The 27,515-nt window shown below is 51.6% G+C and overlaps 1 protein-coding gene across 3 annotated transcripts in view; it reads right to left on the minus strand.

The window, feature by feature from the left end:
* The window catches only part of LINGO1 (leucine rich repeat and Ig domain containing 1), a 189,932-nt gene that overhangs the window by 81,440 nt on the left and 80,977 nt on the right, over window positions 1–27,515 (minus strand). The window contains exon 1 of one of the 3 annotated variants that reach the window (XM_016144095.2): window positions 1,473–1,766. The exons of the other annotated variants lie outside the window; for them this stretch is intronic. Within the exon in view, the coding sequence (XP_015999581.2) occupies window positions 1,473–1,583 (111 nt within the window). The 5' untranslated portion in view covers window positions 1,584–1,766. Of the gene's footprint in view, window positions 1–1,472; window positions 1,767–27,515 lie in introns of those variants that run through there. 3 annotated transcript variants of the gene reach the window in all.

Below are 27,515 nucleotides of genomic sequence, written 5' to 3' on the forward strand. Positions count from 1 at the left end.
TTATAGATCACAGAACACTCCGATCTATTCTCTGACTGGATCTTCCTCTCAACCCATGAGGCAGATAAGGCAGGATGATTAACACCATTTAGCAGATGAGTAAACTGAGGCCCAGAGAGGGAACGGGACCAGTCCAAGGTCCCACAGCATATCGGCCCCAGATTCTCCCTATAGCCCCACACCTAGGGACTGTCCCCTTCTGCACCCCTAATGGTCATTTTTCTATTCCCTGCCCTGGAAGGAGCAGGACTCTCTCCACCTCACCCCAGGCTTCCATATAACTGCCAAGACTCCCCATCCCCAAAGGTTAGACGCTATCTTTCTCCATCCCTCTGAAACCTGGGGATGGAGTGCCAGCCTGGAAGGCTTCTCTTCCCAAGTTACACAGGCCCTGCTCCTCCACCCTCTCTCCTTCTTCTCCTAGTAGTCTTGCCATAGGCCTTCAGATGGTCTCCTTTAAACCAGACCTGGAACCAGACACTAAGCTTTGCCCAGGAAATGAACTCAAGGAGAAGGGTCCCTTCTGCTTAGCCTCTTACACAGGCAGCTGTGACCAGGACAATCCAGAGCCCATCTTGCCAAGCATCCCTCCCGAGTGCCTTTCCCCTTCCTGGCCAGAGGGGTAGAGAGGGAGTATCTGGGCAGAAGAGGAGGGTGCATCAGGGGTAAAGTCTCCCCTGGGAAGCCTTGGATCACCAAAGCAGGGCAGGCTGCCACCCTCCACACCATTCCTTGCCACACCACACACTGAACCCTCAGAATGCTCTTGTGGGCCAATAGCAGCATCTCACTTTACAGGTGAGGGAATGGAGGCTCAGAGAGAGTAAGGAGCTTGCCTAAATTTAAAATATTAAATTGAACAGAAATAGCTTGTAATCTTGGAGATAAGATTTGAAGCCAGGACTGGCTGATTCCAAATACTCAGTGCTTTCCCATGCTCTGTGCCACCTGCACAAAAGTACAAGGCAGCTCAAATAGGCAGCCTGGAGACCAAATAAAAGGGGGACTGGGGTGGGGCAGAAGGAGGAATGAGAAGACAAGAGAAAGACAAGATGGAGAGCAGCAGAAACAGACGAACCAACAAGTGGACCCTGCAGGAGCCAGAAGGAGTTACCTCCAGAAGCTGCCCTCTTGATCAATGAAAGGCCATCAAGTGCCACCTCTGCTGCCATCTGCCCAGCCTCTGTCTACCCATGCCTTTGTGGGGGTCCAGCTGCTCAGACTGCCCACCAGGCACAGCACATTTGCCAGCCCCTGGTGGCCGGCACCTGTTTTGGGTCCAGCCAGGTGCCCCCGTGCCCACTGGCAGAGAGCAAAACTGGCCTGTCCCCAGAACATGCAGGATTTAAGCAACAGCCTCTCAACTGAATATTTAAGAAGAAAAATACTTTTTTTTTTTAAGAAAAAGAGAGAAAGGGAAAGAGGAGGAGGTCACAAAGGAAGGGGAGGAAAGGAGGGAGAAAGAAACCTACCCCATCACTGCAGTCAAGGTCACAAGCATGGTTGTGGGGCAGGTGCAGGCAAGGAGCCTTTAATCCAGGAGTTGAGGCCATGGAAACTAAACGCTTGTAGCCAGAGTACATTACTGCCCTGAATGATCTGTCGGCTTCTATTAGGCTAAATATCTCTGTATAATGGGGAATTATCCTCTGAAAAGGCAAACTGCCCGCCTCTCCAAGGAGGGGGCGTGAGGCGGGAACCTCTCATCGTGAGGGCTCTCCCTCAGGGGGAGGAAACAAGAGGAGAGCCTTGGGGAGAGGAGACCAACTCAGAAAGCCACCCCTCATCCCTCATCCTTCCACACCCCCTCCTTGAAAGTCATAGTCAGCAGCTGTTTGATACTCGGCCAGCCTCCCACCCTTTTCCCCAGACTCTCCCTTGCCCCCTCCACTTAGGAGCCTAAAAAGATAACGGACCCGGGGTAGAGGCCTGACGGTGCCTTGGTGACCCTGGGTGAGTCTCTGAGCCTCTTTGAACCTGTTTCCCTGTCTGTCAGATGGAGTTGATATCTACCCAAGGGCTGTGCCATGGGAGGGAATGAAGCTGGCTCAGAGCCCAGCAGAGCGGGCACTTAGGACAATTTTGCTCTGTCCACTAGCGAGAACCTCCTCATCCTCACTGGCCCACATAGGGGACTCCCCCCTTGCCAGGAAACTCCCACTATGGGCATCTCCTACAGTTGAACCCCATCTTCCAGGCCCTCTCAATCTCTGGTCGTCATGTGCACATGGGCACTTCAGCTTTAGGGTAGGGGTTCCCTCTGAACAGTGCTGCATTTCCTCCCTCCCACCCTCCCCAGCCCCCCCGACACTCACACCAGGTCTGGGCACACAGGACTCTGCCTAGATGTGCAGGCTCAGAGGCAGGGGCTCGCAGAAACCAGGAGCAGGAATGGGCTGGGTCTACTGAGAGGTAACACTCATGGGAAGGCAGTCAGCACCAGGGGAAGCCAGGCTGGGGAGCCGGAAATCCCAGGACATGAGTCTGTGAGAGCAGAGCAGTGCCCAGAACATCTGCAAGACTACCAGGGCACAAGGCAGGGCTGAGGCCAAGTCAGAGAAATTAGAGACAGACTCAGTGCTGGGTTCCTGGCTCAGTGCTGAGGCATCTCAGGGGTCAAGAGGGGCAGGGCTGGCCTGTGGGGTAGAGCGGCATGGGCCAAAAGGCTCTAGCTGGGTGGGGAATAGAGCAGCAAAGCTGAGATCCAGTTAGGGAGGTTCTGCAGACCCTAGTCTCTGCCCTTCAGAGACTCCCACGCTACCCTCGGCCTTTAGTAAAGCCCTGGGACAGCTCATTACCCCTTACTGAGGTATACACACTGCTGTTCCATGGCACACAGCTGGGCCAGGAAGGCTGTGCTGGAGGCAGTTCCAGGATAGTGCTCACAGCCCAGTGGGATACTCAGAAGGGAAGGCCACCCAAGGGCATGCAGTACTGCCCACTTCCTACTATAGACCCAAGGTCAAGCCCAGAGTCCCCACAGTTTGTTGATTTATTTAGTCATTCAGTAGATGCTCTCTAATGCTTTCTGTAAACTAAAGGGGAAAAAATACCCAGGATCCTATACCAGAGAGCTTGGTCTAGTGAGATAAATGGTGGGGTTAGATGTTGGACAGAGGGAGATAAGAGACAACCACTCAGGGACAGTGTGAGAGGGAAGCCCAAGATGCTGTGGGAACAGGGTGGAAGCATCCGACCCAGGACTGGGGGTCAGGGGAGTCTTAAGGGGAAGGGATCTTTGGGAGGGGTCTCAAAGGAAAAGGAACTGGGTTTGAATACACTATTCATGCCTATGTCAAGGCCCAGGGGCATGAACAATGGGCTGAAGGGACTATGTGCAGAAATGACTGAGAGGTCTGCTGTTACCTGCCACTGGGAGCCCGAAGGGATTTAACTGGAGAGTGACAGGATCCAATTTGTGCTTTAGAAAGATCATCCTCGCTGCCACCAGTGGAGGACAAGTTACATAGGAGAAGACCAGAGGCAGTGAGTCAAGTGAGGACTCAGGCAATGGCCACAGGAGAGCTGATGGGGCCTGAGGTGGGCAAAGGGATGGAGAGAACAGATATGAGAGATATTTGGGAGGCAGAATCTGCAGCGAGGGCAGTGGTTGTAACACCTGCAGCAGCAATATCCCTCTGAGCATCATGAATGCTCAAGTTCAAACAACGAACTTCTCAAAGCCCTTTTAAATCCATCAGTTACTACACAATGCTAGGGTGAGGCCAGTAGGCCAGGAATTAGTTACTTAATTAGTTCATTAATTCAATAATAATTCGTTGAGTGCTCACTATGTTCCAGGCATTGTTCTGGCCCACTCGACAAAAGTTACCCAAGAAGTTCCATGGCTACATGGGGCTACGCTGGGTTGGAGTCCAGGGCGGCTGTCGGTCTCTATTAATGAGAGGTGCTGCAGGGCTTCTGCCATGGCCTAAAAGACTACTGAAGTGACTGGGCATGACTATTGGCTTGGGGGGCTCAGAGATCATCCAGTGTTGGGGAATGGGTGGGTGTAGAAATCAGATAGGAGCTGTGTCAAGGGAACACCTGACAATGGGCAACAGGGATGACCCTGACTGGAGAGGAAGCACCTCTTCCCTCAAGACAGAGGTGGGAAGCCAGAGAGAAAATATGAGGTAGAAGGAGGCAAGTTCACGGTGAAGGGTTCGGATCTCCTCCGTGAGCAGGAGGGGCACAATGGGGAATGGCAGGGCCATGGGGCTCACCTGAGGAGAGGAGGAGGCACACAGATAGGCCGAGAGGATGAGAGAGGTCAAGGTGGGCACAGCAGGAGGACCCAGAGTGGGACTGGAACCCCTAAGGTGGCTGCAGGGAGAGGGGAGGAGCAGGGCTGAGCTAGGGGAGGTGCAGAGAGCAGGGAGCCCCATCAGGAAAGAGCAGGCCCCATAACCTAGTGGTGCCCTATGACCTAGCGGTGCCCATGCAGTGGCCTCAGGCTGCCCTCCATACTCCCACTGCCACTGATGGGAGCCGCTCTGGCCAGCTCTCTTCCACTGGCTCCCCTCTAGCTCCCTGTCTGTAGCACAGGCCTCAAGGGGGTCAAGTCAGGAAAGGTGCTTTGCAGTATGCGCATAGAGACGATGGTCTCCTGCCCCATCCTGATGGCAGGGCGTCTTGGAGTCCAGTTCTCAGCATTTCCAGTACCTCGCACACACTTTTGTTCAATTAACTTTTACTCACCTGAGTTCAACAGCTAACAAGCTGGTAGCCATATGAGGTCAGAATTTTGCCGAGTGGACCTGGTGGGGAAGGGGCTGTAGGAAAGGAGGACATGGCAGATGCCCTAGGGCGCAGGTGTGAGAATGCAGCAGAGGCCAAGGTCTTTAGGGTGGGTGGCAAAGGCTCTGCTCTCACCACACACATTGGCACTCCTCAGTAATTCAGCGGGCCAGCATGTAAGGAAGCCAGTGGAGGGAAGTGAGGGCTGGGGGTGGGGTGCTCCCACATGGAGGGTCCCTGGGCAGATGGGCCTCCTGGGCCTCACAGCACCCACAGCTGTGTGAGTTGCTCCTCCAACCCACACCCGCCCCACCTCAGAATCCACTCCACTCTGTGTCAGGCCCTGAACACGTAGTAGCATTGGAGAGACACTGAAATAAGTCAAAAAGAATGAAGAGCCACTCTGGGAGAAGAGGGAGAGCCTGAAAGGCTTCGTGGAGGTGGCAGCTTGTCAAATGCTCTGGGCTTCACCTTGCTCTTCTGTGAGATGGGACTGCACTCCTTCTCCTCCTCTTCCACCTTCTCCTTCTCTTTTTCTCCTCCTCTTACAACTACTACTGCTAACAGTAATAGCTAAAGCATGTGGGGCACTTGCTCTGTGGTAGGCCCTTTGGGAGTTCTTTGTGCCAGGAGAGACTGAGCCTGCCCCCTCCTAGACTCCCTCCTGCTGGAATGGCTACTGGAGGGCTGACTGGGGTCTGGACCTTCGGCCAGCTGCAGCCAGGGTGGTAGGCAAGGTGGGTGTCACCAGTAGCCAAGATCTGCAAATTGCTCTGTGTTTTCAGTATCAAGTGACTACTACTGAGCTGGGGTGAGTGGAGTGGGAGATGCAGATGGAGGAGGGAACTTTCCAGAGCTAAGTCAGAGGCAGCAAGTTCAGGGATTACACAGTGGCTGTGGTGGCAGCTCAGTATGGCCCTTCCCCTGTTTAAAACACTGATGCTTAGTGTGGCCTGTACCTGCAGCTTCCCCCTTTTTATATTCAACAGAGCCAACCTCACTCATATGCCAGGCTCCAGAAGTTCTCAGGGGTGGAAGAAGAGAGAAGAGAGGAAGGAAAAGAGTAGCAATGGTCATGGCTATGTATGTCTCAGAGCTGAAACTACATGACGCCAGATGTCAGTTATTATTATTCCCAGTTGACTAGGAACCAGCTCCAAGGGATTGTGTCCCTTGCCCAAGGTCACTAATGGAAATGGCTGAGCTGGGACTCACACCTAGAACTGTTTCTAATGGATAAGGAGATCCTAAAGGCTGACAGGGCTCATGGGGTTGAAGTAGGAGGGCATTTCAGGCTTAATTAGCAGGCTTGGGAAGGCCTTTGGGGGTGGATTCTTCCTGGCTCCCCTCACAGTGGGTACAAGTTGTTCCATACCCAGGGCTTGAGGTCAGCCCATATGAGAAGAGGCAGGGGAAGGAGGCCTCTCATTTGGCCTCTAGCAGCCCTCTGCCCAACCCCACACCTACCTGAAAGCATCCCACCTCCATGGTGAGATAAGGCACCAGAGGGTCTGATGATGATAAGAACCTCTGCATAGGGCAGGGTGGGGGGTGGGGGTAAGCGTGTGGTTAGAAAGCAATGAAAGCTTAGCCCAGACCCAAGATAAGGTCACCTATGGGCTGAGCCTAGTGGCAGGGGAGGCCTAAATGGTGGGGTCAGGAAGGCCTAAGAGAACAGATGCCATCACAGTGCCTAGACTCCAACCATTAAAGCATCATTTCTTTGAGTCCTCAGAGATGTTTAATTTACACACGGCTTCTGCATCTGGAAGAGGGACCATCCAGGAATACTGGCAATGGGAGGTAGAACACTGGAGTCTGGTCCTCCTCCTCTAACACACTGTGTTTCTTGCCGCAAGTGTCACTGGTCGCCAGTCATCTGCAACATGAGGTGTCCAGGCCTAAAGGCTGGGGAATACCTAATGGAGGTGAAGATGCTGCAGACAAGCTACACTTCTCAATGCCCGTGTCAGCTGTATGCAGTCTGCATGTTCAGCATGACCCGCCATGACCTTCTTTTATCCTCTCAACAGGCCATATTGCAGGTATCAGACTCCACTCTTCTAGGTGAGCAAACTGAGGCTTGGACATGAAAAGAGGCACGGTAAGGTGTTCAGGAAGGGGGCAGATGAGCCTTATGTCTACAAAAGTACAGCACCCTGGTCAGCTCCTGGCTGCTGCCTTCCTGACCACTACCTAGTCACCTCCCAGACACACACACACACACACACACACACACACACACACACACTGTTAGCTATAACTATGCCTGCTTTTCCCAATCCCCTCTTCCTAGCAAAACTTCACCAGCTTTTGCAACTGCTCCAGCTGCACACATCTCTCCTGTGCACCTCTGATCTATGCACACAGCACCAAGACCTAATGGAGCACTTGCCACCTTTTACTTCTGACTTAAATCTCATTCCCTCAGCAGCTCCTTGAGGACAGGTAACTGCCTCCCACTCTCCTTTCTATGTTACAATCTGGGCACGCAGAGGGGACTGGTGGAAACACAATGTCTTCGGAACAGGCAGAGATGGGTGGAATTAAGTTGGAAAACTCGGGACCCATCTCTCTACCTCACTGAGCTTCAGATTCCCCATCTGGGAAACGAGATGATCCTGCCCGTCTCACAGAGTGCAGATAAGCCAGGGAAGGGGCTGCTGTCCCTCCTTGTGTCAGCACGGCCTCCTGCTGACCCTTCCTCAGTCCCCTCCCTCTGGGACACCACTCAAATTTTGGACCACTTTTCCCCCCATGAAACTGTCCAAACAATAAACTTATCACTGAGAAGTGTCTGAGGCTGGTAGAGGTTTCAGGAAGGCCCAAGAAAACAGCTGCTACAGTACTCAGAGTCCCTCTATTAGAATATGATTCCTTTGTGTGTTCATGAGTGTTCGGTTTCCTCAATGGTTTTGAGCCTGGGAGCAGGAACACCTAAGAATATTGGCAGTGGGAGGCGGGGCCCTGGGCTTCTGGTCCCTCTTCTCCACTAATACTGTTTCTTGGCACAAGTGTCTTCCCCTCTCTGGCCCTCAGTCGCCCCATGTGCAACATGAGGTGTCCATGGAGGCAAGGTGCCCACTTCACCCACTTCCTGGAAGCAAAGGAGGAAAATGCCTATAGGAGTGATGTCAGGGGTGCTGGGAAAAACCTTCCAAAGCTCTCAAATGCAGCACCAAGATGGCCAAATGCCTCCACTGGGGCTGCCAGATTCCTCCACCTCCTAACAAAGCCAATCCCTGAGATTTATGGGGCTCTGCAGGCAGACTCCATCTGTTCCCAGACACTGTGAGGACAGGACCTGCTTACATACCTTGGACCTTGGAGGAAATCCCTCTAGTACATTCCGAGGCCAGTAGGCCTACCCAGTGAGCTTTGACCTGAGGAAAGTTGAACTTACAGTCCCCAATCTGGATGGAAAAAGGGATAAGATTCCGTAGGGGAACCTGGGCAGGAAGAGCTCTGCTGAAGGCCCTCTGTCCGAGGGAGGGATGCTGAGAGAACTGAAAAGAAGGAAAGGAACAGAGTTTTATCCTGACTCCACCGCTTACCTACCTGGCTGACTTGTAGAAAGTTACTTCACCATTTTGAGTTCTACTTTCCTGATCTATAAAATGAGGAAAATGATACACACCATACAGTGCCTGATACATGCCAGTTCTGGAGGAAGTGGATATTATGACCAGATTACTGTCCAGGGGGTTGGTTTTTTCACATGAGGCCCAGAATGGGTAACATCAGCCTTGAGCACTTAACTAACAGGGTGATATGAGCACTGAAAGCTAAGAGGGTGTAAATCTGCCCCAGCAGGGTTCCACCTAGAGAACCAGACTGACCCCGACCCTGCTCACACACTAACCTGCAACCCTGATTATACAATGAGCCCTAATCCCGATCGTTCTCTAAACTCCGACCCCGCTCATACACTGAGCCCTAATCCTGACCTCATACTGAGCCCCGAACCTGCTCCCATAAGAAGCCCTGATTCAGTCACCAACCACTGTAGCCAGTCCCCACCAGAGATTGTATCATAGTCAGCTCGAAGGAGGGCTGTTGGCTCCCATCTCTTTGTAGAGTAGCTGCTGGGTTCATCTTCCATCATATGAACTGACTCATCCCTGGTGGGTACAGTGTGGGAGCCTGTAGCTTGGTGTGTACCCCTCAGCCCCTTGTCCCACCTGTTAACATCCTGCCCACACTTTCCCCCTATATCGCTGGCTTCTGCCTAAACATGTCCTCCACATTCTCCGGCCCCACTTCTATCACCCTGGCCTTAATTTCTAGGCCTCCTAACCAGCTTTGTCCCTTGCCCACAACTCTACAACCCAAGCCTTTGGTAGCTTTGCCCCTCTAACTTCTGAAGGTGTAGATTTTGGAATGCCCGAGGGAAAGGGCCTCAGGCCTCATTCGTTCACCGAGCTTGCTGTCCACATAGGGACATTGAGGTCACTGGGATGAATGGCAGCCCCAGGACACCCATCCTGGTCCAGTGCTTTTTCTACCCAGCCCTCTGGCTACCAGGGGGTTTTCCTCCTCTCAGTGCCCCACCCAGCCAGCAGAGGATGGCCCCTGTAGATGGGGGTCAGACAAGCCCCAAGCCCTGTCCCATGTCCAAGAAAGCAGCAGGAGGTGGCAGTGCCTCAGGAAGCTACCCTGTCCTGGGCTCCTCTGCCCTCAAAAAGCCCCAACTCAGGGCTAATTTTAGACCTCTTCTCAGGCTGAACAACTGAAGAACTTTTCTAGATCCTCTCTGGCATAATGGGGTCACAAAGCTTCCCCCACCTTCTCCAGGGCGGCGAAGTCCTCCTGGCCAAGGGCAACAGAGCATGATACTACAGGGAGAGTCCGTAACTGGATCCAGACATGGCCCTGGGTGAAGACCCACCACGCATGACTCACCCTTTCAGATAAAGCACTGCTCTTTTCAAACACAAGACTATACAGGTGTGGGGGTCACCTCTAGAGAGACAGCTCTAGGTTCATATCCTGGATCTGTGTACTACCAGTATGGCCTTTCAGATTCCTCATCTGTAAAATGGGGATAATAATATATTAGTCATCTGATCGTGACTACTAAGATCCTAACATCCTTGCTATCTCACACAGGATGTCCCAGAAACATCTCACAGAGGCCTCGTTCTCCCCCAAGGCCTGCTCTTCCCCTCCATTGCTCCCGCCTCTGAATGTCTCTACCATTTGCCCAGCTGTGCAGACCAAAAACCTGGGAGCCCTGTGACTCTTCCCCTACTGCTTTCCCCAACCAATTAAGCACTGTATGCCCAGTGCTTGGAACATAGTAGGTGTTCCAATAAACAGGAATAAACCAGAGAGTCCCCAGCCAGTCCCAGGAGTCATATCCATTGCCAGGTGCAGACACCCAGATAGCCACGGCTCCACCTCCTTGGCCAGAGGCCACAGCTGTGGCTATGCCAGGATGCCATGCAGATCCCCTGCAGGGGACAGAGCAGATAGGGACTGAGCAGGGCAGGACCTGCAGCTGCTGAGACCATGCCGGGGGCTGGGCATTCTCTCAGCAAACCGTCTCAGCAGGCAGTGGGCAGTGGCAGGGGATGTGGGGGTGGAATGGCATGTGCCCACATTTTCTATTACTCCAAAAAAGAGAAAGAGAGAGAAGGAAAATCGCAGTTCACCCCTCTACTTGTGCTCATCTAAGTTCTGGGCTCTAGCAGCTCAGCCCTTTATGGGGCACACCCCCTAAAGTGGGCCAGACTCAGGACACCTTGACTTCAGAGGGTAGGGAGTGGCTGGGAAGGGCTGGGTCTCACATATAGGGCTCATGGATTCAAACCTTAGAATTGAACCATTGTGACCTCTCCTACAAGAGCTGACAGAGCAGGGAGTCAAATGGCATCCATCCCCTGGCATTTGGGTTCCTCAGCATCTCCTAGCCTGACCCCTCCAACCTTCTCCCGCAAGGGTGGCTCTGAGAAACTCAGATTCTCATCTTCCTGCCAGCAGGCCACAGACATCCAGTCACACCTTTACATCTTTGCCAAAGCTGTTTCCTCTGTTCCTCAACACCTTTATCCAAATTTCACCCTGATCTAGTCCTACCTCTTGCAGAAAGCATTCCTGGACTCGCCAGCTCACAGATCTCCTACAGAAGCAGGACTCTGTTCCCATTAATGTTTCCCCAGATAGAGGCCAGCACACTTGGGATATGGGAGAGAGACCTGGTGAGTAAAATTTGCAGTGATGGTGGCAAACCATGGCTGTGTGTGGTGAGAGCCTCACACCTCCCACTCCTCAGTTGGCACAAGCTCATCCCCTGCCAGGCCCAGGGGACGGACTTCTGCTCTCAGATGAGCCTCAGTCTTTGAGGCAGGCAGGGTCCCCGTCTCTAAGAGTCATGGCCTAATGAAGGAGACCTAGCCATGAAATCCAATCCTCCTATCACTCAATGAGTGAACAAATCTGTACCAGGCACCAGGCACTGCTTGGGCACTGGGGATACCATGGTGACAAAGCCCAGCACAGTTTCCTACATGACTCCTGAGAGAGATGACCAAATAGAATTCCTTCAACCTCATCTATTCATGGCCATCTAGGTCCTTGACTGCACGTAGGGGAAAGGGAAGAGAATTCTAGTCCTGTGGCAGTCCACAGGACTAGGGGGTACACAGTAGGGACACTTAGACCAGATGGGGGGCGGGGGCAGGAGACAGATGTCCAGGAAGAAGGATGTCGCACTGAGATGCAGTGTGCTAACAGAGGCCAGAGGAGGGGTGCAGTGGCAGGGAGGTTCTGAGACAGACTGGTACTCAACCCCAGGCACCCTGTCCTGCCACCCTGGGGCCTCCTCACAAAGATACCCCGAACTCCTGACCACCAGGACTGTGGGGGAGGGAACTGGTCTGTCCCTACAGCTGTCCTATCACTGACTCAGCAACCCCCTCCCAAGGAAGCCACTTGCCAGGCTCTGTAGATGTCACTGACTTTCCACATGCCGTGACCCTCTGGCTGCGGCCCACCTACCTAGCTAGTGGGGACTGAGGCGGTGCCAGGAGCCCATCAGAATACCAAAAAGTGAAAAGGTCAGGACTGCAAAAAAGTCCCGAAGGAAGGCATTTCCAGTAAGGTGCACCCTGATCGCCTCTCTTCTCGTCCCACTGAAGCACCCCCAAACACTGGTTAACTCAGGGAGAGTGCAGCTTGTGGAGTGGCCCCAGCTGTGCCCACAGCTCTGGCCAGGGCTCGGCTGGGACAGAGATGAAAAAAAGGGAAGCAGTCATCCCTGCCACCACTCAGCACACATACACACATAATCCTTAAGTTCAAGGTGTGGGAATGGGTTGTGGGGAGAGGAGCCACACATACTTTAGGGTCACTGAGGAATGCCAGGGAGCCATTCTTCACATCACTCAAGTGGCCATTTGGTCCAGCATTGTGCAGAGAGGAGAGAGAAAGAAGTTCCCATGGCCAGCTGCTCCTAGAAAAAGGGAAGCAGCGTGGATTCCCTTCCTAGTATGTGCCCAGTGCCAGGTATCCCATGACCTGTGAAGCAGAAACAACCCTGACCATTCTTCAGGTAAAAAAATTCAGCTCAGAAAGATCATGTGACCAGACCAAGGTCACACTGCCAGGAAGAGAAGAGCTTAAAATCAGTTCAACACTGGGGCAGCCAGGGTTTTAGCCAGACACAAAGAAAACCTCCCAAGAAGTTGGAGAGAAACCTTGATCACAGGAAGCTAGGTTGGGGTCCCTTCTTAGGAGGCTGCTGGAAAGAAGGATAGAGCAAGTGGCTGAAGGCAGAGACTGGACCTACTGACCTACCCAGCTGTGATTTTGCTGGGACCGCTGGGCAAGTTCCGCCAGCTTCTAGGAGGGCGGGCTTGGGAAGAGGCTAGGCAGCCCTTGAGAATAGCCAGGGGAGGCTCTGGTCATGAAAGCATGGGCCGCAATCCAAGGCTACTGCCCCCATCCCCAGCACTTGGCTGCTCTACTCTATGTGGAGGCTCTGACCTCCTGGGGCCACCCACACAGACGAGGGTGTCCAGATCCCAGGAGAAAGGGGCCAGAGAGGATCAAATGGACAAAAGGAAGAGCTCCGCTCTCCTGACCAGACCAGCAGTGAACACTGTCCTGTGGTTTTGACAGTCATAGGCACCAGCTCAACCAGAACCTGTTTTATGCAAGATAATTACAGTTCTTCCTATATAATGAGATGGATTTTAACGACCATTCAAAAGGAATTTCCTATAATGAGGTGAAAGGGTTTATAGTGTTCTACACATCAAGGCAGCTGGTAATTGGTGGGACCCAGGCTGAGTTCCGGCATGGAGTGATGGGATTTCCATGTCTAAAGGTGAGAAGAGCGAGAGGAGAGATGCAAAACCCTGGGAGGTAAGACAGACACTCTGCCAGAGAAGTCTCTGCAACACCAGCAGCTATCTCTGAAGAGCAGATGAGGCCCTGAAGAGGCTATAACTGTACCGGAACATCAAAGGCTGACAGAGCTGGGGTGAGCATGGAAGTCTGAGCTCAGGAGAAGAAAAATGAATGTACTGTGCTGAATTGTGTCTCCCAAATTCACGTCCACCTGGAACCTCAGAATGTGACTTTATTTGGAAACAGGGTGATTAGTAATTGCAGATGTCATTAGTTAAGATGAAGTCATGCTGGATTAGGATGGGTTTTGATCCATGACTGGTATCATTATAAGAGAGAAATTTGAACATAGATACACAAACATGGAAGAATGCTCTGTGAAGGTGGAAGAGAGATTGAAGTGATGCCTCTACAAGGCAAGAAATGCCAAAAAAAAAAAAAAAAATCACCAGAACCACCAGAAGCTGGAAGAGGCAAGGCAGCTCCTCCCCTAGAACCTACAGAGAGAGTACGGCCCTGCTAACACCTAGGTTTCAGACTTCAAGCCCCTAGAACTGTGAGAAAACAAATAGTGTTTTTATCTTCTAGGTTCTTGGTAATTTGTTACAGCAGACCTAACAAATTAATATAATGACCACTCTAACAACTGCAACTATCCAGCTTAAAAAAAAAAAAAGAAAAAAAAAAGGGCAGCCTGAAGAGTGGTAAGCACTCCACCTTCAGAGGTATGCAAGGAAAGCTAAGACTGTTCCCTTTCCCTCAGGACTCTGAACAGCTGCTGTTGCAGGTTCATACTTAGTCCTCCACCTCACCTCACCATATGCAGACCAGGGAGTTGGATAGGACACAGTCATCATTCAGCACAGTGGCAGATCTGGAGTCCTGGAATCCCAACCACCAGTCTGGGGCTCTTGTAGCCTCATTCCCCTGAGACTTCCTGCTGTGCCTTTCCTGTCTCTAGACTCAACTGCAGTTTAGTGTCCTGGAAGGCAGAGAATAACCTACAGTACCTGGACCCAGCTGTTCCAGACTGAAAGTGACTTCACTGCCAAAAGCTTTGCCCAACTCTAACCTAAAGCTTCTGAGTGGCACTGATGGCCCACTGCCTCTGATGTTTGTGTCCTGGTGCAGTCATCAGCCTCTCAGACATCATTGGGCTAAGTGAGACAGACCCTTTCTAAGCACCTAGTGTGTACAAAGACCTTAGTGCAGTGAGGAGTGAGGGTAAAAACCAGAAGCAGGACCCCTCATCTGCTCAGGGATCCAGAGTCTGCAGATCAGATCACCCAGCAAGACCCAATGGGGTGTCCCCAGTCCAACTATGACTTCTTGCTGGACATCCTAGGCCTGTGCTGGGTCCCCCTCAGGAGCAGCTGGACCTGAAAGGAGAAGGAAGGGAGGAGAGAGTATGGCTGAGGGAGAGCAGTAGTTCTGCCTTCTCCAGCTCCTTCCAGGCCTCTGGGCCCCCCAAGCTGTCTGGCACTCCAACCTGCACATGGCGCTTGGCTCTGCCCGTCTGCTCTAAGACCTGGAGAACTGCTCAGAGGCCCCAGACCAAGCTCCAGTGCAGCCAAGCTTGTAAGCCCAGGCAGTCCAAACCTAAATGCTGGTTAATTGGCACTATGCAACCCAGGAAGGAAAGAAGAGCAGGCTTTGAAGTCACCTGGTATGACTTGTCCAACGGGAACAATGGGCCACCCAGCCAGTGAAGAGTCACTGCTCCTTCTAATTAGGTGCCACTTTGAACAAAGAGGCAGCAGATTAATGAGGTTTACAACACTCAGTTCCATGGCCTGGGGGCTATGTCTGTTCTCTCATCTCAGTTTGATGCCTAAGTGTTCTCTAAATCAAAGATTCTCCTGAAACTCTGCTTTCTAATGCACCTTGGGTTTCTGCTGGGCATCTCTGTCAGGGAGCTAAAGCCTTCACCACCGCTCTGGTGCTGGCTTTTGTTTCACTGAAGAAGATTGCACACGGCTGTAAAACTCATACAGCCCACTTGGGAGGGAGCAAGAAGCAGCTAAGGTAGCCCCATTTTGCAGAGCTGCCTGGTTCAAGGTCACAGAAGAGCTGGTCAATCGTACCCTGCAGCTGATGTCCTTCCCCTACCCCGGCCTTTAGCCCTTTGCTTCAGCTCTTGGTGGCTTTGGATATGCTGGGCCACAGAGAATTCACTGGCCAATTCTGTGGCCAATCTACTGTTGGCATCTGTTCAGAAGTTTTAGGAGCATTGGTTCACCCTTCCCAGAAAAGACTGAGACATTATGGGAGCCAACTGCATGCCTTGCCCTTCCGTCTCTGCTGCTGGAGTGGACACACCCCCCAATCCTTCTCTGGGCCTTCGCTAACACAACTCCCCTCCCCTCTTCCCCTGGAATCCTCCTCACTCCCTTCCACCTCGCTAAACTCACACCACCCTTCAAAATCCAGCTCCATCCTTCCTCCTTCTTCACTACCACAGTCACTGGACCTCTCTTTCCTTTTCTGAGATCTTCCAGCCCCAAATCCCTGTCACCTTGAGCAATTGTTTTTTGACCTGTATTCCATTATTTAATGTTATTACCTTTGCTCACTATTTTGCCCTCCCTCCCATACGAGACTGTGGCACAGGGACAGGAACAGCATCTGTGTCACCTCTGTGTCTCTCATAGTAAAGACTGGTCAATGAAGATTCTGACTCCTTTGGCACTCCGAGAGACACGGGGAGCGAAGAAGTCATGCTGCCCTCAGTTCCCCACCTGCCAAATGGGAATGAAGCCTTCATGCTGCTTCCTCCACGAGACTGCTAGAGCATTGAGACAGCCAGGGCAGAGGCAGGGCCCTGGCAAGGAGGTGGGGCACCCCAGGGGCTTGGACAAGTTAATTCCTCTGAGCCTTGGTTTCCCTATATGTAAACAGGGCTGGCCCCAGGACTCACAAGAAGCACGCATTAACTCAATCTTCATGATACCTCTGGAGTGTGTATTGTTATGGGCCCCATTTCACAAATGACGAAGTGCAGAAAGGTTTAAAACACAGGCCACAGGCAGAAAAGGCAGGACTCAAACTCTACAACATGCTAGCTCCTGAACCTGCCTTCTTCACCACTCCACTGGGGGATCTGGCTAAGCGTAGGAAGAGCACGTTGTTTCCGAAACTTGCTGAACCTCCCTGGGTCTCTGTTTTCCCATCTAAAGTGTGGGCACACGGTGATACTCTATAGATGATTTCTGCTAGGCCAGGGCAGGCTGGTGCATCCCCTTGCCCCTGGGTCCCTTCTAGATGGCAGCTCCAAATGTCTCCCACCTAGAATTTTCCTTCCCCTTGGATGCCCACCCATCTGGCTGTGCCTCCCCCATCTCTTCCTTCCAACTTCCTGGCCACTTCCCCTCATCTACAGAAGGCTCACATCTCCCTCTGTACCTCAGCCCTTGTCATCCTCTAGATGACTTCACCATGCTGGGACGACCAGCACTGAGGCTCCCCGTTCCCTGACGTTCTGCCTCCAGTGACTTTTGGCTTCCATTCCCTCCAGCCTCTATCCCAGGAGTGGCCTAGGCTTCATCCACCACAGCTCCTGGTCAGGCCTCTCAGCTCGGCCTGGCCCACTGGTGCCTCTCCTCAACCTTCTTACCACAATTTTTTCACCACATTGAGACCTTTACACTTCCCTTTCTCCATCACTGCTCTTCTGTCCTCACTCCCTTTTCCTACTTTGGGCTCCACAGTCCATCAATCTAATTAAGCCCTCGAACACCTTGCCCTCCTTTCCTTTGGCAATACTTCCATGAAACCCTAACCTTGGATGAACTCAGCCAGCACTCTCTTGGCACCTGTAGCTGGGAAGTCAAATGTTATTGGAGAAAATGAGCTCACCACAAAGGCTGTGCCTTCTGTGAGCTCAAGGGGTCCCGGTACCGCTAAACAGTCCCAGTTCGTGCCACTTTCCTGCTCTTCTCATACCTCCCATCTCTGTCTGACCTGTCCCTCTCTACTCACTCACTTCCATTCTCTACTCACTTCCATTCTCACTGAGGGACGTCAACCCCCTCATCTGCCTCCTACACATTCTAAAAGCCTACCTGTCTTGCCCATGCCCCCTCTTCCTGCCCAAAGAGGGATCTCTGTGCCCATCAAAGGTTAGGTGCACCACTTGGACTCTGAACCCACCCCTTCTGGTGCAGGAGTCAGCTCCCACCACTACTCTGTCTTTCAGTATCACTCATTTTGCCCTCTCTATTGGATGCATCAGCCTTCTCACTAGCACATAATGTCCCAGTAGCTCTCACCCTTTAAAAATCCCCTTCCTTAACTATGCTATGTTTTAAATTTTTTCAACCTCAGAAGGTCCTATACTGTATGATTCCACTTATATAACACTCACAAAATAACAATAACAAAACTACAGAGATAGAGGACAAAGGAGTAGCTGGGGGGGGGGGGCTGGTGTGGAAGGGATGGGTGTGTGGTAGCACAGGGAAACTCATGATGATGGAACAGTTTTGTGCCTCGACTGTGGTGGCTGTTACACAGAGCCACACAAGCAACACAATTACACAGAACTGTACACATAAACACACACATGCACATACACACGAGCGCATCTACAGCTGGGAAAACTGAATAAGGTCTGTGGATTTTACCAATGTCAGTGACCTGGTCTGATCTTGTCTGAGAGTTATACAGGACATTCCCGCAGAGGATGGCTGGGTAGGGGTTCCAGGACTTGTTGGTATATTCCTAAGAAATTTCCTGTGACTCTCCTCTCCAGCCACCACTCCATTTCTCTTCTCCACGAAATTTCCAGGAAGAGTGAATGACACCTTTTCTCACTTCCCTTTCCTCCCATTATCATCATCCCACTTTAAACTGGATTCCATCCACTCCTTCGTGACACTTCTCTCATGACGCCTCTCTTCCCAGCCTCCCATGGCTTCCATGTTGTCAAACGCAATAGTGGCATCTATGTCACTATCTCAACCCCCTCGAAGCAGTGACCATGGTGATTGGCCCATCCTTTTGGAACCCTCTCTTGGCTTCTGACATGCCACACCATCTGGCTTTCCTTGCTCTCCCTAGATAAGCCTCATCAGCCTCCTGTGCTAGCTTTTCTCCATCAACTCTCCATGTTGGTGAGCCCAGGGTCCAGGCCTTGGTTCTCTCTCTCTACCATCCACTTCTCTTCCTGGGTGATCTGTGCTATGTCTCTAAACACCACCTACAGCTGCTAGCTCCTGCATCTCCATCCTCTGCTCAGCTCTCTCCCTGAGCTCCAGGGATGTGTCCCCAACTATCTCTGCTCGAGGAGGTAGTTAAGAACAAACTCCTGTCTGATCCCAAACCTCAACCTCCACTGTCTTCCCATCTCAAATCAGAAAACAAGCAGTCCTCCTAGCCTCCTTCATGTCCCTCCTCCAGCTCAGTTCTGCTTCTATGATGGGTCTGCATTCATCTGCCTCTCTCTATACTCAGAGCTACCATTTCTGCCCAAGCCTCCACCATTTCTGCCTTACCCTGTTTTCCCTCTTGGCCCCTCCTGCAGCAGCCAGAGAGATCTTTTAAAAACATAAATCAGATCAGTCACGCCCTGCTTAACCCACCTAGCTGGTCACTGACCCTTGGAAAACATCTCAGTTCCACCCCCCACAGCCCCACGGCCCCATGTGAATGACCTCTCATGGCCTCCTTCCCCCACTACACTGCCTCCTCTTCCCCACAGGAATGGAGCTTCATCTTGTGTATGTCCCCATTTCTCCCATCACTGCACCATTAGCAATTTTTAACTTCCTGTTTGTCTTTATTTTGTTAGTGTCTGCCTTACCCACCAGCCTGAGGGATCTTGCCATCAGTGCTAGGCACTCAATAATGCTTGCTGAGTAAATAGACAAGCTGTCCCTCATTTCCTCCCCCAGAAACATCCTCTCTGGCCCCTGATGAGGCTAGCTCACCTGTGCACAGAGGAGGGTGCACGCATCTATAAATCCACATACCCCACTCTCCTCCAAACAGTAACTGATACCCAGATGTTAAAGTTTGCCGTTTTATGACCCCAAGAAGACATCAGCCATAATGTGCTAATTGTAACCTAGGAGAGTTATCAGTTTAAATACTCTGGAAACCAAACTTTCAGAGCTAAGCACTATTCCAGATTGCCCTAGATACTAGTGAAGAACCTGGCTGATGGGACACTGAACTCCAGGGCTGGGTACCAGAGCTTGGCCAGCCTGTTCTACACGGTGACCACGGTCACATGTGAAGTGCAGTCATGCCACACATTGTGTCCAATCCACTGCAGGCTCTCAGTATGAGGCATTGGAGGAAATGGCACAGCCTACTCATCGTGGGCCCATCAGGCAGCATCAGGACCAGGTAGGACATGGCTAAAGGGATGTGGAATGGATAAGGGGTAAGTTATGGCTACCGGATTTGGGTGCAGCTGAGTATCATGGTTAGAATGAGTGGAATCATATGAAAATGGCATGAATTGTCCTAAAATGTAGTCAGCTCCATCACCAGAGCTGGGCATTGTCGGGGAGGGTTTGGACTCACTGCCTTTCTCTACCCTTGCAGTGCTGGGACTTGAGCTGCAAGTAGAGTAGAGCTTCAGGGTCAAACAGACACAAGTTCAAATTCGACCCCTGCCACTGACAGCTTGGGTGACTCTGAGCAGGTCATACATCAGTGCTCAAAGTTTCCTCATCTTCACAGAAACACATAAGATGTCTGCATGCAGCAGGTACCTACCAAACATTAGCCTCCCTACTTCCCTCTAAACACCTCCACCTGGGCCTTGGCATACTCCAGATAGCCTTCCTGACCTTCCCCAACAGGTGCCCAGGTACACATTCCTCTCTATCTAGTGCTGGTGCCACCTCCTCCAGGAAGCCACCCTTGGCTGCTCTGATGGATGCTGGGCTCCTCCTCACTTGTAAGTTGTGGCACACACCAGGTATTGGAGGCTGGTAGATCTGGGCACATGGGCCTACTGCATTTCTGCTGTCTTGTTGTCAATGGGTTAAAAGAGGGGAGTGTGGTGTGTGAGTGTGTGTGTGTGTGTGTGTGTGTATGTGTGTGTGTCTTACAATAATGACAGCAAACACTTACATTGCATTTACATGTACCAGGCACCTTATAGGTAACTAACTCATTTAATCAGTATAATAAAGTCATGAGAGAGGCACTATTCTTATCTCCAATTTACAGATGGGGGAACTGAGGCACAGGGAGGTTAACTGGCTTATGCAAGGTCACATAGCAGTAAATGATAAAGCCAGATGTGCACCCAAGCAGTGTGGTCCCAGAATCTGTGTGCCTAACCTTGACCTGCACCACTCAGCCTCTCTATGCCGATTTTGGTTCTCCACTGTGAGCTCTTCCACAAGTCCAGCAGAAGGTCAGGAGACATCCTAGATGAACAGCAGTGGTGCTCATGACCCTGGAGGCCAAGAAGCATGCAGAAATACACGCACAGAGGCATTAGTAAACACACGCAGACTCACGCACACAAAAGAAGCAAAGAGCCATCAAGCCATCGTTACCAGTCCCACTGCCCGACAATCTCTCGTCTCTCCTCTTCCCAAGCTACTACAGGCAGAGAGAAAGTAGGAAAACCACAGGTGCTACCCTCCTCTGCTGTCCTCTGTCCTAGATGTAAAAATCAAATCCTGGTCTGCCCATGTGGTTAGACACCTTTGCATAGATGGTGACCTGAAGGCTCAGAGAGGGTGAGACATTCTCCTTAGGTTACACAGCAAGTCAGGGCAAAACTGGGCCAGGCCCAGGCCTAGACAGTTTCCAACAAATACTTTCTCATACCATCCCAAGGACCCCTCCACAATCCCTAAATCCAGACATCTCCTCTACTCCTACTTGCTTTGAGCAGAACAGAAATAGAGATGAAAAGAAACAAGAGAAAGAAGGGAAACAAAGGCAAGGAGGAGAGGAACCCAGGAGAAGGGAGGAGAGGAGAGAAGCAGCAGGGAAACTCTGAGCAGGGAATTGTAGGGTGCCAGCCACAGGGTCAATTCAGCTACCAGCTCACCAGCCCCCTCAACAGCCCCCCTAGCCCAAAGCTCTGCCACAGGAATGCAGCAAGGCAGCAGTTAACTCTCTGCCATGGAGCAGAAAATGAGGTTCCAGTTATTAGCTGATTTATTGCTCTGTCCTCAATCTGCGCTCAGGTCCTGGAAGGAAATGTTCCACTCGAAAGCATTAAGCGTCTTCAAAGAACAGAGGCATTAAAAATTGAAATCATAAAATAGACACGTAAATATAGTGAAGGTGAAAGGGGGGGCAGCCCTCTAGGCTGGCTGAGGTGGGGGTGGCAGGCCCAGGTCCCAGGCAGCCTATGTCCCCTGCTCCCCTCCCCACTCACATGCGGGAACCAACTGTATTTACTGAGGTCCTAGGGGTGTCCCTGCCCAGAAGTGGTGCCCAGCATCGCTCACAATGCCTTAAACCCCTCCATTGGCATTCCACCTCTTAGCAGTCAGAATTTCCTTGTCTTTGAAAACTCAATTCCCTCTTGGCAGAGGTCATAAGCTCAGCCTGTCAGATAACGGGGGAAAGGGCTGGGAGGGCGGGGGCAGACAGGGGCTTGGATGACTTCCACCTTAGCGGGTGTGTTGGTGGGAAGAGAAAGGAGCATACCTGGGAGCCGGCCAGGAGGGCTTCTGTCAAGACCCAGGCTGTTCTGCACAGGGGACAGTCCCAGCAGAAAGGTTTCAAGTCCAAGGCCCTCCTCAGTGTTGCTCATACACCACTGCACATCTGGGGATTGGTTGCACCACGAGGGGAATGACCTCAGAGGTGAGGGGAGCGGACAAGAAGGTCCTTGCTCTGTCCTCAGCACATTTAGGCAGTGGAGTCACAGGGCAGGTTATACAGTTCATGCTCTCTCCATAAAAGGGCTGGGGGCCCAGTGTGCTAGGAGGGGGTGTCCAAGGCCTGTCTGGAAGAGGATACCCACTGGCACATACGTAGACGATGCCATCCCTCCTGAGGAGGGGCGCTGGCTCCCAGCACAGGCCAGACCTCACCCCTCTGACTTGTCACCACCCACCTAGGGAGCTACCCTCTTCCAAGGCCTAAGGAGGGGCCTCGCCAGGTCCCTCAGATGCACACATAGGCCTACACAGGAGGACACACATGTGAACATGCGGGCAGAACTCCTAGGGCACAGCACCCCAGACACATGTGTGTCAAACAGCCACATGTACATATACCCTCGCCCATGGATGTACGTACACAGGAGCACTCCACCCATGCACGTACACATGTATAACCACATGCTTGCATATTCCCATGTGTGTGCACAAGCATATGTCAACACTTGCACACATGTGCGGGTACACCCCACATGCACACACATGTCACACATGTATATATATACCTGACAACACACAATGGCGTACATGCCCACGCACTTGTATAGGTTTATGTATCCACACACACATTGCACAGGTACATGCCCACACACGTTCAAGTGTGAGTACCTACACCCAAGTGCACTCACAAGGCAGGCCTCCAGACCCTAATATCAGGCCCCAAAGATGCAGGTGAAGAGTTAGTATGCAGGGTTCTCATAAGATGCTCAGGGGTCTAGGGAGCCTCTAGCATCTCTTCCTCTGGCTGTGGGGACCCCACAGCCTTAACCTCCTTGGCCTAAGCCATTCTTATAACCCCCTGGGGTTGGGGGCCTAGGTTTAGTCCCTTCCCCAGACTGTGGTTCCAAACTGTATGACCTTGGACAAGCCCCTGCCCCTCTAGGCCCACATGTTCTGTGGGCTACAGGAGCCTCCTTGACTACAACAGCCTCTTCTTCAACCGTGTTCATATACTAGAAAAGAACCCCGCAGCTTATTTCTTCTTTTTTTGGCAGCAAGGGAGGCTAGGGCTGGGCTGGGGTTGGAGGGAAGTGGCGAGGGGTGGGGGCGGGAGAGGCAGGGATAGACAAGGCCCCAGGTTACATTTGCCAGCCTGGGTTGGCAGGAGCAGAACAGGAGCCAAAACCCTCAGTAAATGAGAAGTGTGGCTAGAGGAGGGCAATGACAATGACCTGAAAAGGGGTATACAGCAGATTGCTGGGACCTCAAGGAGGAGGGGACAGCAGGCAGCTCTCCCTACTAGGGCCTCACTGCTGTGGCACCTTCTATAACCCTGTCCTCACGGCCCTCTTGAAAGAGCCCCCAGCTTTGTCTGAGCCCCTTGGGCAGTGATCATGACCAAGGCTGAGCAACTCCCAGGACTGGGATGGCTGGCTGTGAATGTAGTGGGGAAACCCACAGTCTCCTTCAAGCACTTAAGACACTTCCCCTCAACGCTTCTGTGATCCCATCTGCACTTGATCATCTCAGAAGAAAAGGATAGCGTTCTGCTGAGATGTGCCCCCTTTCTTTGGGGCCTAAACACCCTCTCCATACAAGAGCATCCCCCCAACCCTCACAGTCTTTGGCTGTCCACAGAGTCACAGGGAACCAGAACCCAGTCAGTTTTTTCTGAGAACAGGGGTTGAAAACCCAGATATGTCCGAGTTAGACTATAACGGAGAAAGGATGGGAGGAGGCTCAGTGGGAGAGCCGCCACTCTGCCCCACCCAGGGCTCCTGGCCTGCACAGAGTCCTTGGCTTCTGATTTTTCAACATATACCAGAAAGCCTGATTTTGATGGGAAACCACTCAATCTTTCCAAAATCTGTGGGCTGAGATTTTTACCACACTCTGTGGCTGGAATATATATGCTCACACAAATACTTATATCCACACACTCAGGCTTACATACATACTCATATTCTTACACACATAAACATACAAATATGCTCTCATATTCTTACATCTGTAAACAAACTCACAAACACAAATAAACATACATATACACTCTTACACATCCATGTACTCACATACTGACACTTGCCCAGATACACTCTCACACACACACACACCCATGGACCGGATTCTACCTCTGAGCTGCTGTTTGGGATCCCTGACCCAGGTAGAGACAAGGAATCAAGGCTGAGACCATGAGGCTGTCAGTCACATGGTGCATCAGGCAGTGGGGGAGTCGGGGCCCAGACTCAGATTTCTGCCATCAAGGCCCATTCTCACTCCTTCCAGCTCAGCTCCCCTGGGAGAGGGAGACAGGGGTCACTTCTCCCTGCTCCTTCCTACCTGCCTTTCCACTCCCTGCTGTGTCCCTCCCTCATTCCATCTCTCATCCCTGCACATCGACAACCACCTCCATTTATTAAGGACCCTCCTTCCCCCCTCCCCAGCTACCCTCTACCTTCCCCACCCACCACGGCCAAGGTGGAGGTATCATCCAGCTCACCCTTTAACTCTAGAACCACTCCTGGCCCAGGCACTTCTTTCTCCTACATGTAATTTTTCTTCATTAGAAATTCATTAATTATCCCCATGCTTTCCAGAGAAAATAAACAGCAATTAAAGAAATAAGTGGTATTTTTATTTTCTAGCAGACAGCAGCACAACACCCCATTCCATCCCTGTTCCTGATGGCCAGTCCAGCCACTCGCCAGGTTCCCTTGCCTGCCCTCTCTCCCTGGACCCATCCCCATATGTGTGCAAGCAAAGTGCCTGTCACCAGGCCACCTGATGGCAGGTTGCTTCTTGGAGTCAGCATGAAGATCCATAAATTGCTGAGAAAGGGCCTCCTTCCCCATGCAACAGAAGGTTAGAATGTTTAAAGAGAGCAGCAGAATTGTTTTTATTAATCAGAACTGCTATAAAGAAAGCATTTTAATTAACATAATTATCCTGATTGAGAGAAGCGGTCCTTAACCCATAGATACTTTTCAGACTAAAGATGCAAGCTGTCACAATCAGTCATAATTAAGTAACATGAGCCATTTTTTTTTCTTTTGCTCCTTCCCCTCTTGGGCACCTTGGGTTAGATCTCAGAATGTGACAAGGCAGATGTCACACCCTCAGTGCTCATGCTCTCATGCCCCAACTGCCTCTTGAGCCGCATTTCAGGGAAGGAGCACCCCTAGGCCAATAGGCCCTCCCATGCCTAGCCTACCTGCCTCCTAAAGAAAAAAGAGCACCCATCTCACCCCCTCATTCCTCCGCCCCCCTCAGAATGACGAGTCCCAGAGCCCTCTTCCTCCTTGACATCTGTAGAGACTTTCTGGGGTCAGCATCCCCAGTGTGAATAATGGGGGTTCACAGCCAGCCAGCTGGCACCCCAGATCAGCACCCTGGTCCAAGCCACCAGCCTCTCCTACCTGGATACTCATGTTCACCCCTAACCACCTCCCTGCTCCACTTCTGTCTCAATGTCAGGCCATTTCCCCACATGACAGCCAGAAATCTGTCCATACCACAAACCTAAGTATATAACCTTCCTCATCACAGCTTAAAGCCCTTCATGGCCTATACAGAGGCCTGGCCCGACTCCTTTCAGCCACACTAACTTTTTCTCATTTCCTGAGCTCTGTCTCAGAGCCTTTGTACATGCCATTTCCTCTACCTGCTACCCCATCCCTCCAACCATGGCCTCCCACCCTCTTAGTTCATTCATTTATCCTGCGGCTCTCAGCTCAGGTGTCACCTTCCCAGGGAAGCCCTCTTCAGTCTCCCCGACCTGACTGATCCTCTTAGATTCTCTCAGGGCACCGCATAGCCACCAGGGCCTTATGTGCAGAGTAGCCTTACGACACAGTTGGCTTCTTTATTGAGCTTCGGTTTCCTTTGATCAACTGTAAGCTCCACAAAATGGCCAAAGACTTCATTTTTGGTGGTTTGATCATTTGACTATTTTTTGTTTGTTCACTGATGTATTCCCAGTGCCCATCACAGTGCTTGGCTGGAGGTAAGCACTTAAATATTTGTGGAAGGAAAGAAAGGAAGGAGGGAAGAGGAGGGAGGACCAGCCCAGCACTCTCCAGGAGAAGGCCATGGCCCATAGCCTGTATCTGCTGGGGGCCTTTCAAGGAGGAAGTGAGGGGACATCCAAAAGGCGCCAAATTCTCCACTTGCCTCGTCCCATCTGGGCACTCTGACTCTCCCCATTTTATAGATATTAAGATTAAGGCCCAGAGAGAGAGGCAGGCAGTGCCTAAAGGTACAGTGAGCCAGTGCAGAGTCTGGGCCTGCCTAGGTCTTGACTATGTCTGCTTCAATTTGGGATGATGCAGGAGAAATACAGAAATGCCCCCTGTGGGTACAGTGTCCCCTTGTGCTTAGGGGGCCATGAGCTGCTAGAGACAGCCCTCAGGATGTATAACCTTGGAACTCTCATCTCCCCTTCTGGGCCTCAGCTTCTCCATATGTGAAATGGGTGACCTAGGGCAGGCAACTTCCTCCCCTTCCACCTACACACTCCACTCCACCCACCCTGACATCTAATACCCCCAAATCTTCAGACCCTCCCCTTCCTCCTCCCCCTACAGAGCTGGAGATGCTGACATGCTCGTTGAGTACCTGCTGCCCTGAAGGCCACTCAGGGAAAGTGAAACTGGATGCTAATTGCCTCCCACCAGCACCTGCAGGATAATACATGCATAGGTGACACCATGGACATATTTTACCCTGAAAAGTTTCCTCCCTGAAAAGGTGCTTGATTTTTAGTACATCTTAAATAGGAGCTGCAAAGTGTGTTGTCAGCACTTTTTAAATGGCTCGTTAATGCCCCGTAAAGCTCAGCGCTGGCCAGAGGAAGCGGCTTACTCCTGGCCCCAGTGCAGCCTGCCCTCCGAGCACACACTGGTGCTGAGCCTTGGGCTGGACCCCACACAAGAACCAGATACTCCCCAACAGAAGTATGCTCAGAGCCCCACTGGGACCACAAGACTCAGCAACCCTTAGGGAGTGGAATATTCTTGGGCTGTGCCAGGCAGAAAAAAAGAGAAAAGTGGCCCAGGTTCTAACCTCTTCTTGGCCATTTATCAGCTGTGTGACCTCAAGCCAGTGACCAATCCTCTCTGGGCCTCCAGTTTCCTCATCTATAAAATGGCAATGCTAAAACTCCTACTTCAGGGCTATTTTGAAGAGTGAATCGGATAATAAATACCAACTGCCAGGTGTGGTAAAGGCATTATGGTTATGTTTTTTAAAGGGTCCTTACCTTTTAGAGATCTACACTGCAACATTTATGGATCTAATTATACAATGTCAAAATAACCCAATGGTGGAGGGAGTGGGTGGGTATGGAGGAAACAAGTCTGGCTGTGAGTTGATGTTCATTGACGGGAACAGAGGATTCAACAGATCGGCTCCCTTGATTTCATGCAGGTTAACGTTTTCACATCGAACCATCACTCAGGCACCCACCAGTATTCACGGAACCCAGGGGTGCACTCTACCATCCTCAGAAGCCTTGGACCCCTCAGACCCCTTGCATGGCAAGATTCAGGGATAAGAGGCAGCAAGACAACATGAAGCACCAGAAAGCAGTGTTCAGAGGCCCCTGGAGGCTCCCATAGTCCA

Source organism: Rousettus aegyptiacus, unplaced genomic scaffold (genome assembly GCF_014176215.1).
Source record: "Rousettus aegyptiacus isolate mRouAeg1 unplaced genomic scaffold, mRouAeg1.p scaffold_m13_p_3, whole genome shotgun sequence".
Classification (NCBI taxonomy): Eukaryota; Metazoa; Chordata; class Mammalia; order Chiroptera; family Pteropodidae; genus Rousettus; species Rousettus aegyptiacus.